The 17,570-nt window shown below is 39.8% G+C and overlaps 2 protein-coding genes across 3 annotated transcripts; both read right to left on the reverse strand.

Moving 5' to 3' along the window:
• LOC122052897 (OVARIAN TUMOR DOMAIN-containing deubiquitinating enzyme 12-like) lies at positions 1 to 7,625 on the reverse strand. Its single transcript, XM_042614637.1, has 12 exons — positions 7,405 to 7,625; positions 7,275 to 7,316; positions 5,809 to 6,170; positions 5,500 to 5,648; positions 5,259 to 5,332; positions 4,271 to 4,325; positions 2,411 to 2,485; positions 2,223 to 2,296; positions 2,078 to 2,126; positions 574 to 658; positions 440 to 496; positions 1 to 217 (listed from the first exon to the last, which is right to left on the reverse strand). The coding sequence occupies exons 3-12, from the start codon at positions 6,137 to 6,139 to the stop codon at positions 165 to 167; spliced, it is 1,002 nt and encodes a 333-aa protein (XP_042470571.1). The 5' UTR covers positions 6,140 to 6,170; positions 7,275 to 7,316; positions 7,405 to 7,625; the 3' UTR covers positions 1 to 164.
• Positions 7,626 to 7,987: 362 nt separating this feature from the next.
• On the reverse strand, positions 7,988 to 14,122 carry LOC122052898 (WD repeat-containing protein 3-like). Of its 2 annotated transcripts, XM_042614639.1 has the most exons (13): positions 13,952 to 14,122; positions 13,732 to 13,883; positions 13,419 to 13,634; positions 12,247 to 13,338; positions 11,913 to 12,038; positions 10,784 to 10,965; positions 10,465 to 10,696; positions 10,147 to 10,356; positions 9,801 to 9,926; positions 9,265 to 9,333; positions 8,932 to 9,054; positions 8,440 to 8,490; positions 7,988 to 8,343 (listed from the first exon to the last, which is right to left on the reverse strand). In XM_042614639.1, the coding sequence occupies exons 4-13, from the start codon at positions 13,273 to 13,275 to the stop codon at positions 8,191 to 8,193; spliced, it is 2,301 nt and encodes a 766-aa protein (XP_042470573.1). In that variant the 5' UTR covers positions 13,276 to 13,338; positions 13,419 to 13,634; positions 13,732 to 13,883; positions 13,952 to 14,122; the 3' UTR covers positions 7,988 to 8,190. The 2 variants fall into 2 exon arrangements, with proteins under 2 accessions (XP_042470573.1, XP_042470572.1); XM_042614638.1 differs by having other exon boundaries at positions 13,732 to 14,117.
• Between the last annotated feature and the right edge of the window lie 3,448 nt (positions 14,123 to 17,570).

Below are 17,570 nucleotides of genomic sequence, written 5' to 3' on the forward strand. Positions count from 1 at the left end.
TGACGATGCACGAGTAAGAGTATTTCATTAAAAAAACAAAAAGTTAAAACTATAAACATGTATGCTATTGAAAAATGTGTTAGAATGTACACAGAAGAGAGGGGTATGACTGCCTGCAGTCCTGCACTGGCCGGCATGCAGTCTGCACTTTGAGGATTTCGAATTCAGATGCCAAAGTGCCACCACTTCTTCTTCTTGTATTCTAGCGTAGGAAACTCTGCACATCAAATACATAGTAGAAAGAAAAAAATATATATATATCAGGCTTATTAAAAACAAAATATATGCATAGCCATACCAGAGCAAATGAAAAAAACCATTATAAACCACTCTTTGACTGGCTTATAATATGTTTATGTCATTAGTTTAACGTGTTAAAGTTAGAAAATGCTCAACTAATTCCACGAAACAGTATGAGTCAAGAAAAGGGATGGCCAACCTCCTTCTGGATAGATTGAGTTGTAGTGCACCTCAGCCCAAAAGCTCAAACATATTACTGCAAATAAAAATGATTGTCGAGATAATCAGGAAAATGTGTTAAAGAAGGGAGAGGAAAGGTAGCTCAGGAGTTACCCCGTTTAGATTTCTCAACACTGGGAAGTATCTCAATGGAGCAGGTGTCCTTGAACGAAGTCAGAATAAACATTTTAACACCATACTGCATCACATAATGAAATTTCTAGTTGTGAGAAATGAAGAGAAGTGAGAAATGTTGGGAAAGAAATAGAATTTTTTTTTTTTTGAAAAATAGCAGATGGCCTCTCCATCTTTGACAACAAGTCTCATAATAGATTTTAGTAATAATTACGCAAAAGATCAGTTCATTAGGCCCATGGTAATCTTATGACCCAAAGTACCTAAACAATCTAGAACCTAGGTAGAATCTAAATCAGGCTATACTCTCATTCTATTTCCTCCAACATTCATGCATAGGATATCAATTCTGAAGTTTTTTTAAATAACTTCTATGAGATGAAATGAGCTTACATTGTCCATAGGCAATTTAAAGCTTAACGTTTACTGAAAGTAGATAGTCTTTTGCATGTCATGTCGTTTGAGAAAATTTTGAATACATGAGATTCTTTGAACTCTTAACAAAAAAAAAAAAAAAAAAAAAAGGGAAACATTTTTAACTTTTGACATTCCCATCAATCGTATAATCACCATTCATGTTTGGAGTTGTTACTTATTACATAAAGATGCAACACAAAATTATATTACATTGTTCATATATTTACCATATAAATAGTTTAATTATGCTTCATGATGTTGAGAATGATAAAGTATAAAATGTTCATATTACTATTGTTGTATATTAAAAGCTTTTACATATCATAAATTAAAAATTCAAAAAAAGTTCTAAAGATTTATTTTAATTAAATTGTAGCATCTTATGATCCTATGTTGATTCTACAATCTCAATTTGTAACTCTCTCCATTTTACATAAGACAAACTTAATAATCTCATTAGGCCACTATCAATATCCAAAACGGTAATACATACGGTGACCATTCAAGTGCTAATCTCCAGTTAAATTTGAAGTTGGAAAAAAGAAGTGATGAAACTCACTGGCATGATTTAATATCCATAGTTTACTTTTCAACCCAATCTCAAAAGCTTGATATATATCAACCCCTAACTTCAATTTTAGTAAACAAAAATTGATTAGGTAAATAAAGATCTGGTATAATACAATTATTACTAATTGATTCATAATAATGTACTGTATATTCCACTTATAATGTAAAACAGTACACTCTTGCCTTCTTTTCCTCTACATACAACTCTATTTTTAATAATTAATTGTTTACATTTGACAACTTCTAAACATAGTTATCATCAGGGTCCTTCATTGACTAGTTACGACCTTTTGGAAGTATTGTAAAGTTTCTGGCATTCATTTCATCTAGATATCTTATTATAAAAGTCAACAGATTAAAAAAATACAAGTTCACAAGTGACCAAATTGTCTGTTCAGTGTGAGTGTAATGGATAAAAAAATTCTTATATGGTTTCAATATTTTCTGTAACAATGCTAACATGGCTATATTACATGACAAAGAGTAATAGACATACTGAATCAGCAGCAGCCTGCAACGTGACATGGTCTCCCCATTCTCCACTTCTGTTCATCCATATCAAGAAAAAACATAGAAGTTATATCTATCGTGCAACAGACATCATGCATATACAAAAATATGATTAAAAAAAACAACTGTACTTGGATATCTTCCTGAGATATTCGTCATATGACATGGGAACATACCCCTGATAGATCTCAGGATGAGACTTGAGCTGAGTTCCATAAAAAAGAAGCATCAAATTGATTGACAAAGCAAAATTACATGAGATGCAGATGAAGTCTGAAACCGTAATCAACGAATGTATATGGCATGTATTTTGCTGTACCTGATTAACAACTTGTTCTCTCACAAACTTGTGATGCTCAGGAGTAAGATAAAATTGATCAGATAGTGCCCGAAACTGGAAAGATGATAAAAGCAAGATCATCAGTTCTCTTAATAATAAAGGGTTCCAGTTTCACTGTCATAAGTATCACAACATTTTGAAAGATAGATTTGTCAAAAGAATAATTAGCAAACAAGCAGACTCAGACATAACCCTTGCCCTTGCAAACATAGACATGCTAGAAACTCTAGCAAAAGCCAAGAACTGAGACTCCATGGTCTCATGGATTATAAAAACATGCAAACTTCTAAAAAAATGCTAGTATCAAGAAACAAAGTACTCCTCACAAGAGAGAGCGTAAACTGGATTATATAGTGTTCCAGTACAAGGGATGTGGGAATAGCAATAGAGAGGATATTTGGAAACAATACACATATTTTATAAATCAGATAGTGCTATTGTTATATAATTAAGCTGTATTTTTGATTAATTAGTTAAGCAGTCTATATATACATGGGAGTTATGTCCTTTAGTAAATAATAATAACACAATGTTTTCTTCCTCCCAACTGAATTGAAAAAGGAGCTGAAATTGTTAAATCTGGCAAAATCATGCAAAATATACATAGGTTGTCTTCATCTAAGACATACTTAAATTAGTTAATGCCTTTAACTCTTGCCCTGTAAACTCATTTCATTTACTACAAAAAATACTCAGGACCAGTTTCTTTAAAGTAGAGGTGCCCGGCCGAACACGCCCCTAAGTTGTGATCTAACATCGCCTAAAGGCCTATGGATTGTGTCATGCAAGCCCAAACTGAAGCATGAATCCACGCTAAGTGTGGGGTCACACCATTTACCCCTGTTTACTTGGAAGGACGGAAATAAAACCTAAAGAATTGTTTATCCTTTTTTTTGTTTACCTATTGTCAAATAATGGGCAGACAGATTTAAGAATTCATCCGTGGACTTTTTTTTTATCCACACGAATCGGACCGAATGAACTTTCCTTCCTCCCCGTGTTGAATCTCTCCCAACGGCGCTGACCTCGAGACCGTGGGCTGCCTCGCTCATGGCCACAAACGACCTCACAACCTCGAGCGGCCGCGAGTTCGCTCAAGGCCTACTAGGCAACCATGAGTTCTCTCACGGCCACTACCGACCTTGCTCGTGGTCACGAGCGAGGCTGCAAGTTCACTCACAGCTATGGGCGGTGTTGCACAAAACCGCGGTCAGCCTCGCTTTCGGCCACGAGGTTACACAAGACTAGTTCATTTTTTTTTCTTTCCCTCTCGTTTCCTTCTTTTTTCTTTTCCCTTCTTTTTCTTTCTCTTACTTTTCCCAAGGGATTTTTTTCCCACCTTTGACACCTTTCCTTTCTTAATCCATACCTCAGAGTAAACAAAGCATTAGGTTCATGCCCTACATGACCCTAAATGATGAGGCGAGTTGTTCTCACCCCAACTCAAGTCTTAAGAGACTAGCATAGATATGATCCATTATCACCTCTGTTTTGAGGCCAACATCATGAAATGAGTGTTAGTAAATAGATAATGTAACAAATTTATGCAGAATATCCATGTGATGCCTTCATGTCAGACATACTTAAATTAGTTAGCATTTCCAGCCCCTACCCGAAAAAACTCACTTCATTTATCTAGTAAAAAATTTGTATGCCTTAATCTCTACCTTACATTAATTTCTGAGAACCATTATGTAGTTATGTTTAGTTGTAAGAGAATGAACAATTTGAACCAAAGATAGTGATGCTAGACTAGTTAAGAGTTAAGACCTACATTGTGATATTGTTATATATAATAGAGAACAGTTCAAAATGAGAAGATAGGCCTTCATAACTAACCTGACAGTTACCGTCCCCTTGAACCTTTAGCTCAATCAAATCATACAACTTTAACCTGGAAAATTAAACCATTTTCTATCATAGATACAGACTATAACACATCATGAACTAACTACTACTTTTAATTGAGCAAAATCATAGGCCTAATAATAGGCTATAAATTAATCTGTCATCCACCCCGTGCAGCCAATGGTTCTATTTATCAAATTGTTTGGAATGACATCAATCATGCATTGAATGCTTTTATCGGACAGAAGTTACATATTGAAGATTCTATTAACATCATCAACCCATATTACGAAAAGGCAATAAAAAGAGCTAAGCCATTAGAATAAGCATAGGATGATAGGAATAACTTAAAGTTGATATCTGACATTTACCGGATAGAATTCCTGGCTCAACTTCCCTAATGGTCTAAAAAGTGAAAACTTTCATACAACCTATTTGATAAGAGAACTAATTAAATACTTCCTCTGCACAAATGGAAATGGTAAGACAATAGTAAACATAGTGATTTGATTATGAATGTTTTCCCAGTGTTGAAGTTGTAGATTCATTCTAAGCATCAGAAAGTTAAGCTAGAATTCCTACATTCCATTTCAAATGGCTTGTCTCTCAACTGTTCAAAAAACATAATTTGAACAAATCAGCCAAAAATTCGTTTTCATTTTTTTTCTACCGAGAAATTAGTCAAATTATAAATTAAGGATGTTAGTTGACCCATTTTGTATGTGTTAGAAGTTAGAACAAAGAAAACATGTTAACTAGCTAACAGCTAGTAAATTTATTTTCTTTAGCATTCTCAAGTTACATAATGTGGATCATTCAACACGTAGTTTGATCCACAAAACAATACATGTAACGTTTAAGCGTACAAGAGAAACAAAGAACCTTAATCAAACATTTTCATTTGAGGTTCTTGTTGACTGCATGGTCAAAATGAAGATAATTCATAAGGTAATGAACAACAAATATACATTGTCTATACCTGTCGAGAAGCCTTTGATGATCTGAAATTTCTTCATCAACTGAAGGAATATCTCCATTGATTTTTGGAATATGCTGCACATAAGGTAGGTAGACTATCATACATCCACACAACATCCTTGAAAATGATGAGATATATTAGCACAAACTACTAAGAAACAAGATGTTCAAATTTGCTGTCGAGTTGGGAAAAATCAACCATGAATGCCTAGCAAAACAGATAATCCTAGAACTGAACTTACAGGTACAGGAGTCATCTGATTTAGTCTCTTGCATACTTCATCATCTAGAGCGGAGAAGTCATGTGTAAATTCTATCTCAACCTGCCCTTCACAACTTAATTTTTCATCGGACATTGGCAATGTCGTAGAGGCCTCCATCCTTCCTAAATCTTCGATAAGAGAAACATTTCCAACACATTGATATATGGTCCATACCCATTCATTTATTGAAGTAATAACAAAATTAAAATAGAAAATATCTTATAAGTAGTAGGAGATGACAAAGTGAAATGGGGAAAGTAGGCAAGAACTTCCTAGATAGTATTATACCTGAAATACCCTCGTCTGTATTGGCAGTCGAAGCCAACCAATTTTGACTAAGCACAGATGCTTGCAATTTCTCTTCAGTTGTATGTGAAGATTCAGATTCTTCCACAATAGCAACCCGTGAAAGCTCCTCCTGAAGAGCACGGGCAATTGCTTCATCATTTTCTACAGAATCACATTCTTCCTGCAATCTTACTTCATTGGCACGCTGTGCAACACAATCTTTCGCGTTGTTCTGATGAGTGGTCACAGAATATGTGGTATTTAAAGATGAATCAATAAGGAGATGGAGACCCCACCGAAGAATATCAGGATCTTGTTCATACATAATCATCGACTTTAATTGATCATTTATAAGTAGAACCCTGTATCAGATTAGTGTAGCTATGAAAGAATTTAAATATTATATATTTAATAGAGGTTTGACATGCATATCCAACAGATGAAATTACTTGGAAAATTTATTTTTTAATCCAATGAGCACTGTCAGATTTACCACTTTTAAAACATCATGTGCAGATGAAAACTTTGTTTACGTAGGATAGACAAAATTTACATATTCAAGTCTATACAAATCATACGAAAAACTACCGGCAGAAGTAATATATTTGACAATTTAAGTATCTCATGCTTCTTACTATCTATCTTACTGAAGGGGAAGTCTACAAATATCTTATGAACAATGAATTTAATGCTGATTGGCTTTCACATCAACAGAATAGTATTTGTATGTGGAACTTCATTAAATGCAGAAGGTCTATAAATTTTAAAGTCCTTTTACAAGAGACAAGGACAAATAGCAGAGCGAAACAACTTAAGATATGAAATGCAGGCAGCACATGAGCGGCCAATCCCCAGAAGAATCAAAAGATACAAATGATCTCTTTAATTTCTTCATTCCCATTTCAATTGGAAGTACCATTCAGACAAATTATTTTGTCATGCCCATTTAAATTGGAAGTACCATTCATACAAATTAAACTAGGTAATATACATGATTTCTTCTCCATATAGACAGATATAGAATCGTATGGGCAAGTACTTAGAATTGCATTTGGTGCAATTGTCTTTGCTACATGATAGAAAAGGATCAAATAAATCATCCCTACATTGAACAGTATTTTCATAAAAATGTATTAGATCGAAACTTAGAAGCCCTAATGCAAACGTAATATGGCATTCGAAGAAGCAAAGAGAAATTGTTTTTTCTTTTCGCTTAGCATTTCTACAGAATAAAGCACAGCATGATCATAATCAACATAAGCTTCATTAATGAATGTAAAACCAATCGGTAGAAATAGGTTTACAAGACGAACAAATTAAACCACGTTTCGGCAATCAATCAAACCACAGCGCAATCCAAACCTCGGGATTTATCAAATAAACCCAGAAAACTACAAAAATGAATAAATCAATCGAGACAAGCACAAAATTCAAACGAGATGAAAAGGGGGGAAAAGCAACGGTACCTGTTTTCATTCCGTCGGTACGAATTCCAGTACGAAGAAACCCTATGTCAGGGAAATAGAGTCCAAGGCAAAGAAATAAACTCCACGAAACATCCATCCACCACGATAATACAAACAGAAAAGAGCTTACTTTTTATCGAAGCAAAGCGACCCGACAACAAAGGCGGCGAAGCTGACGAAGAACAATCCAAAAGAAGGGCTCAGATTGTTTGTTTCAGAGAGGGAGGGCCCCAAAACTGAGCCCGACTTCGAGACGCGACGGCAAACAAATAGAGAGAAGCACCAAGCGGAACAAGAACGGAACCGGCAACGAGAGGCGGAGATGAAGAGGAGACTGATTTTTGCGTATGATTTGTTAGTATTTATGTGGATTTATTTGAATCACGATGGCGGTGCGGCTTTTAGATCCGTGTGTAGCTGTGCCACGTTGCCAGCCGTCGTCTTTTAATTGGGCGAACCGCATCTACGCACGATGGTTTGGTCGGCGTAGCCGTCGACGGCATCAGCAGGCGACCTGTCAGCGGCTTATAACAAATTATCGATGCCTTCAGTAGATTTTAAAACTAGGAGTAGTTTCAATCGATTAATAATTTAAATTCAACAATAATACTAATTTAGTTCAAATCTTAATCTTATATAATCGTGAAGTACTTTTATAACGTCACGAATCGCTGAAAACTACTGTGATCATATTGTTGTTTAAATCTTTTAAATGAATAGAACAATGGTTATTGATGACAGAAAGATGCTACACGTGTTGATGTGTCAAAATTTTACCTACTGAACAGATAATTTAAGTTACAAACAAGCATATCAAAATTCTACAGGCACTCCCTACATCAGGCAACAGTTAGGCCGATAAGGAGGTGAACTATCATCTTGTATCAGTATATTTGTTGCATCAATGACGTAATTTTTAGACCCCATTGGAAGGCTTTAGTTTCTTCTTCTTCCTCCTGCTGTTATTTGCTTCCCCGCTGTCCGTACGCTTGGATTGCCATTGACGGATTTCCATGAGTTTCGCCTTGGCATCTTGGAAGAGTGCATCGGATCTCATGGACATCAATTCCTGTTTGACCATCCCACAACATAGAGCAACCAGTATTGCAACTGCTAAAACATATCTACCAGACAGCAAAATGTAGAGAAGAAGTCTACTACCTACCTTAAGATGATTCATGGCGGCTAGATTGAAACCGATTGTGTCTTTGCGCTCCTAATGAGATGAAAAGAGCATCCATATACGTTAGAATGTTACCCAAGAATTAAAGCTCGTGGAATTAGAGGTCAATGAAAATGTATGATATCGAAAACGAAACTGAAAGTTAGAAATCAACATATGATTCAATATTCAAGATTGAAAATCAAGCAGAGTGACAGATGCTGCCTCAACAAATACTTTTTAACTCAAATTCTTCCTAATGTAAGAAGCTAGAACAAGGATCAGCAATGTTGCACAAGAATGCTTTTAAAAAAAAAAGAAGAGAAATCCAGGAGGAATCTAGCTATTAGGCATAACAGTTTATCAAAAAGAATTCATCCTAAATTTCCAGTATACTGAACACTGATTATAGAAAAAAATATTGGATACAAAGTTTAAATACGAGCTTCTTTCAAACAACAAAAACTAAAGGCAATAAATGCTCCAAATGTGTACCTTAACTTTCTCATGAAGAATGTCCTTCAGTACGGTCAAAATTGGTCTAGAAGCCACAGCTGTAGTTAGCTGATTATGATGTGTTTGCAATAGAACTGTCGTGACCCTGCAAACAAGCTCAACCTACATGCAATAGAGATGTAATTATGTTGCATAATTCTTGGTTGGGCGCAAATTGTCTTACTTATATCATATCAAGACATCAGATACACTATAAAAGACAATGAGAGCAACAAAGTTCACAATTCCCATATATATTATTCTCAAATGCTATTTTATGATACAACAGACAAATGAGAGGATTTAGAACAAGAGTGCTGAAATTGTCCTTACCTTGTCTGGGATGCGTACCCATTCTTTCAAATAAGACATAAGCTTCAAAGCATCAGAGAATGGCAATGACTGCAAGAAGAGCATTTGTGTGACTTCAATGAAATTCTAACATGTAAAAGAGCAGCATGTACAACTGTAATGGTATATATATATGTGTATAGAACTGCATAAGACTGTAGTACCTGTGTGTTCAACTAGCAAACCTACTGCTGAAAATTGAACAAGAAGTAATTGTACAATACTATTTGTACATAAAAAAAATCAGGGAATTTTGGTTTCAGATAAATATTACAATGATTTATGTTCCAATTAGTTCCACAAGATGGACAAACTTTCTCAGTAACAGTGTACCACAGAACTCGCACTTGTGCAAACAACAAATGAAATCTTTGGTTTTTTAAACTGAAAGAACTTCAAAACAACAACAGAAGAATTTTTGATAAAACAGATGCATGGTTTCATGGTAGTTCCTTGACAATATAATCTTTGACATGATATGGTATAGAAACAGTAAATGACAAAGAATTGTTACTAACCAAAAGTGTTGGTTCTAGATCATTGGTGTTAACATTTCCAAGCGTTTGGAGAACAAAATCAGATGGTGAAAGACCACGCATCATTATGTTTGGCTGAAACACTGCTTTACTGTCCATCTGCTCTTCCTGGAAATTAGAATGAGAATCAGGGGTATTACAGTCAAATCTACTATTATAGATCAAAGATGGAAGCTACTAAAAATCAATGTTTGTTTTAGACAGGTAGCGCAAGGAGAAGATGGTCAAAGCCTCCAGGGTGAGTCCATGATATAAAGACGCTAAATCATAAAGTGCATCATATCAAGTGGCATTTTATAGATGTTTAAGGTTTAAGGTTTATTTGTACCTTGTGTTGATCCATCCGTTTATTTTCAGTATCTGCCATGTCTAATGCATCAATGATCAAGTCAGTCGCACTCAGGGTTTCCTTGGTTTCCTTGCCAGGCACACCTACAGATCCCTCATCTGGAACCAATTCTTTTGGTGCATATCTGTCTTCATTTAAATTGTCTAAGGCAGATTCAAATACCTCTTCCAATCTCTTTTCTCTTTCTTCCTGGACTTGCAGAAGGGTTCAAAAAAATATTAGTCAACAGAAATAACAAAATGGACAACATTGCTAATTTTTTAATAGCACAAAAACAATATAACCATAAGAAATTACCTCTATGAAGAAAGGTTCTTCAGTCCTATCCCAACGACGTATTGAACGATCATGTGATCCTGTGACAATGAAATCACCACGACTGCTAACAGCAAGGCACCAAACTTCAGCATGATGCCCCTCGAGAGTTAGGAGCAACTCAAATTTGTCAGCATCCCAATATTTCACAAGTCGATCTTTGCCCACACTAAACATATAATGAGTATTTCTAACAAACTTAACGCCCATAACACTGTTGCAAAAGAATATGGAACTGTATCAGCTATACTATATTTATTAACATACTAAACAAAATCATGTGAATGGCATTCATGAAGACCTGTCAGCATGCGCAAAAATAGATTTGTGGCAATCGCCAAAGTCTAGACCCCAAATCTTCAAATTTTTGTCCGCTGAGCCACTAACTAGAATATCACCATCAGATGAAATATCCATACAGAGAACTGGAAGCTTATGGCCATAAAGTGAAAGGAAAAGTTTTAAAGAATCCATGAAGAAGACCTGAAAAAAATTTGTTTACCATCACCCAAAAGATGGTTCAGTTTGAGAAAAACACAAAGTAGGCAAGTTAATGCAGAGAAATGAACTCTTTGTAGATTTTTTTTTTTAAAAAGTTAATTGCTAAATGTAGCCCTCTCCGTGTGTTCAATGGTTTTGTCCAAAAAAAATAGAGGTACGATTCTTCAAAATGCTCACAATCCATTGGAACAAGTACATTTTTATTAACTAACACTATGACATGATATTGGCTAATTAGATAAGTTACATATGATGCCAGATGATGTTGCAAACTAGGACAACTATGGTTATGTTGACAACAAGTTATGATCCCCTGAATTTCTTGGCATACTAGAAGTAACTTGTTGGTTTGCTAAAAGTGAGATTTCTAGCTGGCTCTAACAAAATTTCTTTAATAAAAATTAAACCTTAAGAGAAAACAATAAAACAAGTTCCAATATTGAAGTGAATTGTCATAGAGCATCTAAGCCTGGCCAAATACTTGGAACTACCATGGGTTGTTAGTGTAGATGCTGGCCAATGTTGAAACATATTACGTGACGATTTCAATGATCCATAAGGGTGAAACAGTACTCAAATACGGAGTCGTATGTTGGACCTAATATAAAAAAGTAAGCCATATGTCATGGCCCGTGTGCATAGGAACTCTGTCATATCAGTATGCACCGACATATATTCAATCTTCTAAAGTAAATTTATTTGTAAGCACAAAATTCACTATATTTAAGGTTTGTTTATGCTTATATGTAGGTGAATGTCCTCAAATGGTATGACAAATCAGAGATCAGCATGAATTTATTTATATTTTGATGTAACTTGAAACTTAAGGTAAGGCAGACAGGATGCTACCTTCTAGAATAACTAAAATCAAAAGTTCACTGGATGCGGATAAGCACAAAAAAATGTGATGTAAGGTGAGAAAGTATTACCTTGATTGCACACTTTTCCAACAGAGAAACAGCTAGGTATTTAGAGTCTGGACTAACAGAGATTGCTAAAACATCTTCATCCATTTTCAAAGTTCTCACATTTGTCACACCTAGATGTTTAGGTTCCTGCAAAGGTTAATACAGTTAACCAAAAAGAATCCTTTAATTATATGTAACGCATCTGATTCAAACCCTATGGTATACCTATACATTTATCATAACATTTACAAGAATAGATACATACCAACACATCTATAACAATTTAAGCACTAAACATATTAGAAGAATGTTTCAGATACCAAAGATCAATAGGTGTTATAACCAGAAAACTCACATTATCTGATTTTTGCTTGACGGTATATTCCCAAAATTTTACATCACGGTCGTCACTTCCTGTAACAAAGCCCTGTCCGCCAACAGTTCCATTTTCATCTGGAAGTTGTACAAGCGATCTTATGGAATCAGCATGAGCTTCTACTACTTCAATGCAACTCCCACTACCAACATCAATTATCTCCAAGGATCCACTTTTGGATCCAACTAGGGCATAGCGGTTTCCAGGTACAAAAGAACTACACAGTCCATATCCAGACTCAATGGTGCGGAGGCAAACTCCAGTAGTGGGGTTCCAAATCTTTACAGAATTATGACTAGTTGACATCAAAAGATCATTATCTGAGCTAAGTGTAACACTTCTGATATCTGAGCGATGCCCCTGAAGCTCTATTGAATACAATTTGGATATCTTATCAGAATCAACTAAATGGGTCTCTAGCATGTTATTATTCAAGGATAATGATAAAGTAGCAAGACCAACTTTGGGATCACTAGGACTGAAAGCAATAGAAGAAATTTTCTTGCTTGAGCGTAGCATCTGAAGAAGCTTAAACACATCTGACACCACAATAGTGGGGTGCTGAAATTCCTGGCTGGATAAGGAATCTGCAAGCCCTCCATTTTCATTTCCTCCAGCTGCATCTCTTGTCAAAAGCTTTTCTTTCTTTCGGTGAAGACGCCTCTTGGCTTTCCGCTTTGCTTCATCATCACTGAGAACTCGATAAATTTCCACAAGTTTTCCAGCCACCTGACATGCTAAAAGGTTTCCAGACTTGTTAAATCTCAAAGCAGCCACTCTATCCTTGCTCTGCCTTTGGATTTCACCAAAGTTCTTCAAAACCTCCCACTTACTTTCCTTCTCAACCACCTCAGTGTTCCTTTTTATTTCATAAAATTTGAGTTCAGAATCTGCTGATCCAGAGACCAAAAACCTTTCCATAGGATCAACATCTAGCGACCAGATTTCACTGTGGTGTCCGCCAACTATCTGTACACATTGCTGCAACTCAAGATCCCAAACCCTCATGAACTTGTCCTTGGAACTAGTGACAAGCTTCTTTCCTGAATCAATAAATACAAGGTCGGTGACCTGAAAAACAAACACTCGGTTTTTTTCAGGATCAAAGAAATTTAGAAATAAAAGCAAATAGCTAAAACCAAAAGGCTTGCCTGGTCTCGATGGCCACGGAGCCGAAATAGCCCTGCTTCACCAACTACATCCCATAGGATGACATCACAGTCCTTGCCACCAGAAGCAAGGAGGGAGGTGAGGTGGTTATAGCGGAGGGCAGTGACCGCAGTTTTGTGGCCATTTAGAGTCGCCTCACATGTAGCCTTCTCGCAGTCCCACAGCCGAATGCTCCCATCAGCGTGCCCGCTGGCAATCTGAAACATCAATAACAGAAGATAGGTATGCTTTTGGTAGTAGTAGTAGTGGAAGAATACAGAGCTCAACCGAAGGTGAGGGCGAGAGGCCGCTTACGGATGTGGACGACGAGGAAGGAGAGGCGGCGATGGTGGTGACTGCGAGGGTATGGGAGGAGCGCGTGGAGGATGAGAAGGTCTTAAAGGCGAGACCTTGCTTGAGGTTCCAGAGGAAAAACTTGTCAAGGGCCGGTGCAAGGAGGTGCAACCCTGAGGGATCGTAGGCAATATTAGCGTCGACAGAGGAGATGACGCCGAAGACGAGACCCGGCTCGTACCGGAGGTACGACTTCACCATCACGGACGGACGGACGATAGCGCTACCCTCCGGGCTCCTGCTTGGCGGTGGTGGATACGGCTCCGGCTTGGCGGCGGAGGCAATGCGACGCTATCGGCTGAGGTGCGACGAAATCACGGCTCTGGTTCGCACTGGTTTAGGTCAGGGTTTTAGGAAGAGGAGAATAATTTTAGGGTGAATTACATTTTACCCCCGAGGTTTGATTAAAATATGAAATGATCCTCGTGGTTTTAAAAGTAACAAAAAAGTCTCTTGACTGGTAATATTGTAACATTATAACTCTTTGACGCTAGGAATGCACACTAAAATACTGATATCATCATAAATTCCTCCTTTTTTTTTTTGACAATAATACCCTTATTATGCTGTGAATTTAAATCCAGGACAATACTACCTGATCCTGTCCGAATGCTGAATCAACGGACGCTGGGCACGTGGCGCTCCCGGCTGCTGACGTGGATCTTCGACTGGTTGCACGAACCTCCGGCGAACCTGCACAGAAGTCGGGCCGGGAAGGGCTTCCCGGCGGCGACCCTCCGACGCTCAAGTCAGGCAAGCAAACAGTGAAGAAAGTGGCTCCAGAGGTATTGAACGCGTACCTCCGGTGAAGTATGCGGCTCTTTATATAGAGCGGCGAAAGAGCTCCTGCACGTCCACCGAGGTGCATACGTGTCCGCAACCCATACCTGGGTATGTGTCTGTCAGAAAGCTTACCTGACGCCATACTGCTACAGTCCGAGTATGTCCTTGATGGGACAACAGAACACCTCGTTGTCAGACTTGGAGTATGGCCTAGCCATAGGACTTGACGGCTGTCAGAAGGTGTTCTTGTCTATCTCTACCCACCACAGGTCGGGACGTCCGTCCGTCCGGCTGGACGGGGAGTTCATGCGCCGGGCGGACGGACCTCATCTCACGCCCTGGCCGGACGGAACTCCCCTCCCGTTCGGACTGCCATTTACTTCGATATGCTGGGGAGAATTTCGGTAGGGTGCTATGTAAGGACTGTTAACAGTATATCACCTTCTCTTAGGCCTTCCGCTCGGCTCGTCTGAACCCCGACTCCCGCCAGGGCGCCTCTTACCGTCAGATATTCCTCGGTCGGCCGGCTGGGAGGTTCCGACCGGCTCACAAAACGTCTCCGGTCGGCCACCTGGCCCTTTGACTTCCGCGGGGCGTTGACCCCTCAAAATAGGGGTCCCCGGTTCTAACCGCCGGATCACTTGCCTCCCCCTCGAGTCTAGTCGAAGGAGGCGAAGTCCGACTGACTGGACTGCCGATCTGCGCTATATTAATCCGCTCGGCCAGGCTTCCGTTCGGCTGTATTTTGCCCCTTCCTTGTATTCTCTTGGAATCTATGCCCACTTCTTTCCCCTACTGCTCCTCGCGTGTGGTGCGCACGGTAAGAGGCGCTCATTAAATGCGACCAGTATCATGCTGACACGTGGCGATCGTGTGTTTGTCAGAGTATGGCGGTGGCGTCACTTTCGATGGGACATCCGCCGTTTGAAATGAACGGCTGGATGATGGCCTCGTTTTTCACGACCTGGATCGGACGGCTACGGCCGTTCGACGCGAACGTTATAAATATCGCGGCCTCTTCTCTCCGCCGCCTTATTGTTTCATCGACCTCCGCCCTCACGCGACTCTTTCTGCTCCGGCGATCTTTATTCCCCGTCTGCTTGGTGCGCTCGCCATCTTCTTCCTTTTCTCGATCTTCCTCGTACCCGTAAGCCTTCTTTTCCAGCTACCCGCCTCCTGTACTGCTTCCTTTTGCATTCTATCGACATCTTCTTTTAGTTTTTCTGTCGATTATCGCCTCTGTTTCGCCCATGGCGAACACTTCTACGCCTACGGTCGGCGCTCCTAGTCTCTGGTATACGACTATGGAGAGCCGATTCGATGAAGAAGACGCATTGCGTCTTATTCGAACGTATGAAATTCCGGCCGACCACGAAATAGTTATAGCCACTCCTTCCGATCGGCCCAATGATCCACCGCCCGACACCATTTGCTTCTTCCGTGATCAATTTTTGGTCGGGCTGCGCTTTCCTCCACATCCGTTTATCATCACAATATGCAATCACTTTCGCCTCCCGCTCGGCCAATTAGTCCCGAACTCGATTAGGTTGCTGAGCGGGGTAATAGTCCTTTTCAAGTTGAATGATATCCCCTTGGACCCCCAAATCTTCCACTATTTCTTCTACCCAAAACAATCCGAGTGGGGGACCTTCATATTTCAATCTAGGTCGGGTTTCGTCTTATTTACCAACATGCCGAGCTCCAATAAGCATTGGAAGGGGCATTTCTTTTTTATGCGTCTCCCCGAACGGCTGGCCTTCCGAACGAAGTGGCAGACGGCGGTGCCGAATCAACCGGGCCTGGGCAAATTCAAGAGTCATCCGACGTATCTTCATGCGGCCAACCAGCTGGTCGGCCAACGTTACGATATTGACAAGTTACTCCTTCCTGGAGTAATGTACATATTTGGCTTGTCTCCCATTGAAGCCGATCTGCCTTGTAGCATGAGTAAGCGATTCTTATCCCCCTTTTTCTTTTGTTCTAACTGATTTATTCTTTGTTTCTGCAGCTGAAGTTTTGTGGCGTGCTAAGGCAACCGAAAAGCTTAAGCTGAAAGCTGCCAATATTGAGGCGGTAAAGGACAAAAAGGTAGCCGAACGAGGTTTGGTTCCGACCGGCGCTGCAACTGAAGGGAGCGAGGGAACTCAAGTTGCTCCCGAGGCATCGGCTGCCCGCATCTCCACTGACGAGGTTGCGGTCAATGTCACAACTTCTGCCCAGGGCGAGGAGGAAGGCCGATCGGCTGACGAGACACCTTTGGTGACTCGAAAGCGCCGTCGGCTAGAGCAAGCCGCTCAACAGCTTTCACTGAGGGAACAGCTTGTCGAGCGGAGTGATGAGGCTCAAGCGGTTTTGGAGGCGGTCTCCTCGGAGCACACTCCGACTCAACTTGACTTGCCGCCGACCATCCGTGAGGCGCAACCTTCCACCTCTCGGACTATACGACCATCCGGTCCCGATCGGCGAGTCTTCTGGCCATGCCGCTGCATCTCAAGATGATTCGAGCGGCCCGAGGGTGATTAAAACCGTCCTAAGATTCCCTCGGAGGAATACCTTCAGGCCGCCGATCGGCCATCAGCTCCCGAACAGCAGATCACCCTCACCGGTCCGCTCGCCAAAGTTTGGGAGGACGCGCGCTTACGCGTTGCGCTCATGTCCCCCAGTCAGTTAGGGGGCAGTAACCTGCAGCAGGCGACCGGGGTATGTCTTTCTGCTTTACTGATGCTTTTTGTTTTAGCTTTTAGCCTAACTGCCTTTGTTCGCAGAGTTGGGTAGAGCAGATTGCGGTCAGCAATCGACTGGCCGAGCTGGAGGAAGAAATGAAAAAACTCAAGCTTTCCGAGGCGAACCAGGGGCAATCCACGGCTGCTCTGGAGAAAAGTAAAAAGCTTTTGGAAGCCGAACGGAAACGCGCTTCCGATCTGGCAAACGAGGTCGCTCGGCTTGAAGCTGTGGTCAAACAACGGGATAAAGAGATCAAGACGGCGACCACTCGGAAGCGCAAGGCCATCGACGAC

Source organism: Zingiber officinale, chromosome 3A (genome assembly GCF_018446385.1).
Source record: "Zingiber officinale cultivar Zhangliang chromosome 3A, Zo_v1.1, whole genome shotgun sequence".
Lineage (NCBI taxonomy): Eukaryota > Viridiplantae > Streptophyta > Magnoliopsida > Zingiberales > Zingiberaceae > Zingiber > Zingiber officinale.

Coding starts and splice junctions, on each gene's coding strand:
- LOC122052897 (XM_042614637.1), bottom strand. CDS start 6,139: ATGATTATGTATGAACAAGATCCTGATATTCTTCGGTGGGGTCTCCAT. Junction 5,333..5,499: donor ATCAGATGACTCCTGTACCT/GTAAGTTCAGTT, acceptor CCTTATGTGCAG/CATATTCCAAAAATCAATGG. Junction 2,486..4,270: donor AAGGGGACGGTAACTGTCAG/GTTAGTTATGAA, acceptor TCATCTTTCCAG/TTTCGGGCACTATCTGATCA.
- LOC122052898 (XM_042614638.1), bottom strand. CDS start 13,971: ATGGTGAAGTCGTACCTCCGGTACGAGCCGGGTCTCGTCTTCGGCGTC. Junction 10,357..10,464: donor AAGAACCTTTCTTCATAGAG/GTAATTTCTTAT, acceptor CTGCAAGTCCAG/GAAGAAAGAGAAAAGAGATT. Junction 9,927..10,146: donor AACGGATGGATCAACACAAG/GTACAAATAAAC, acceptor TCTAATTTCCAG/GAAGAGCAGATGGACAGTAA.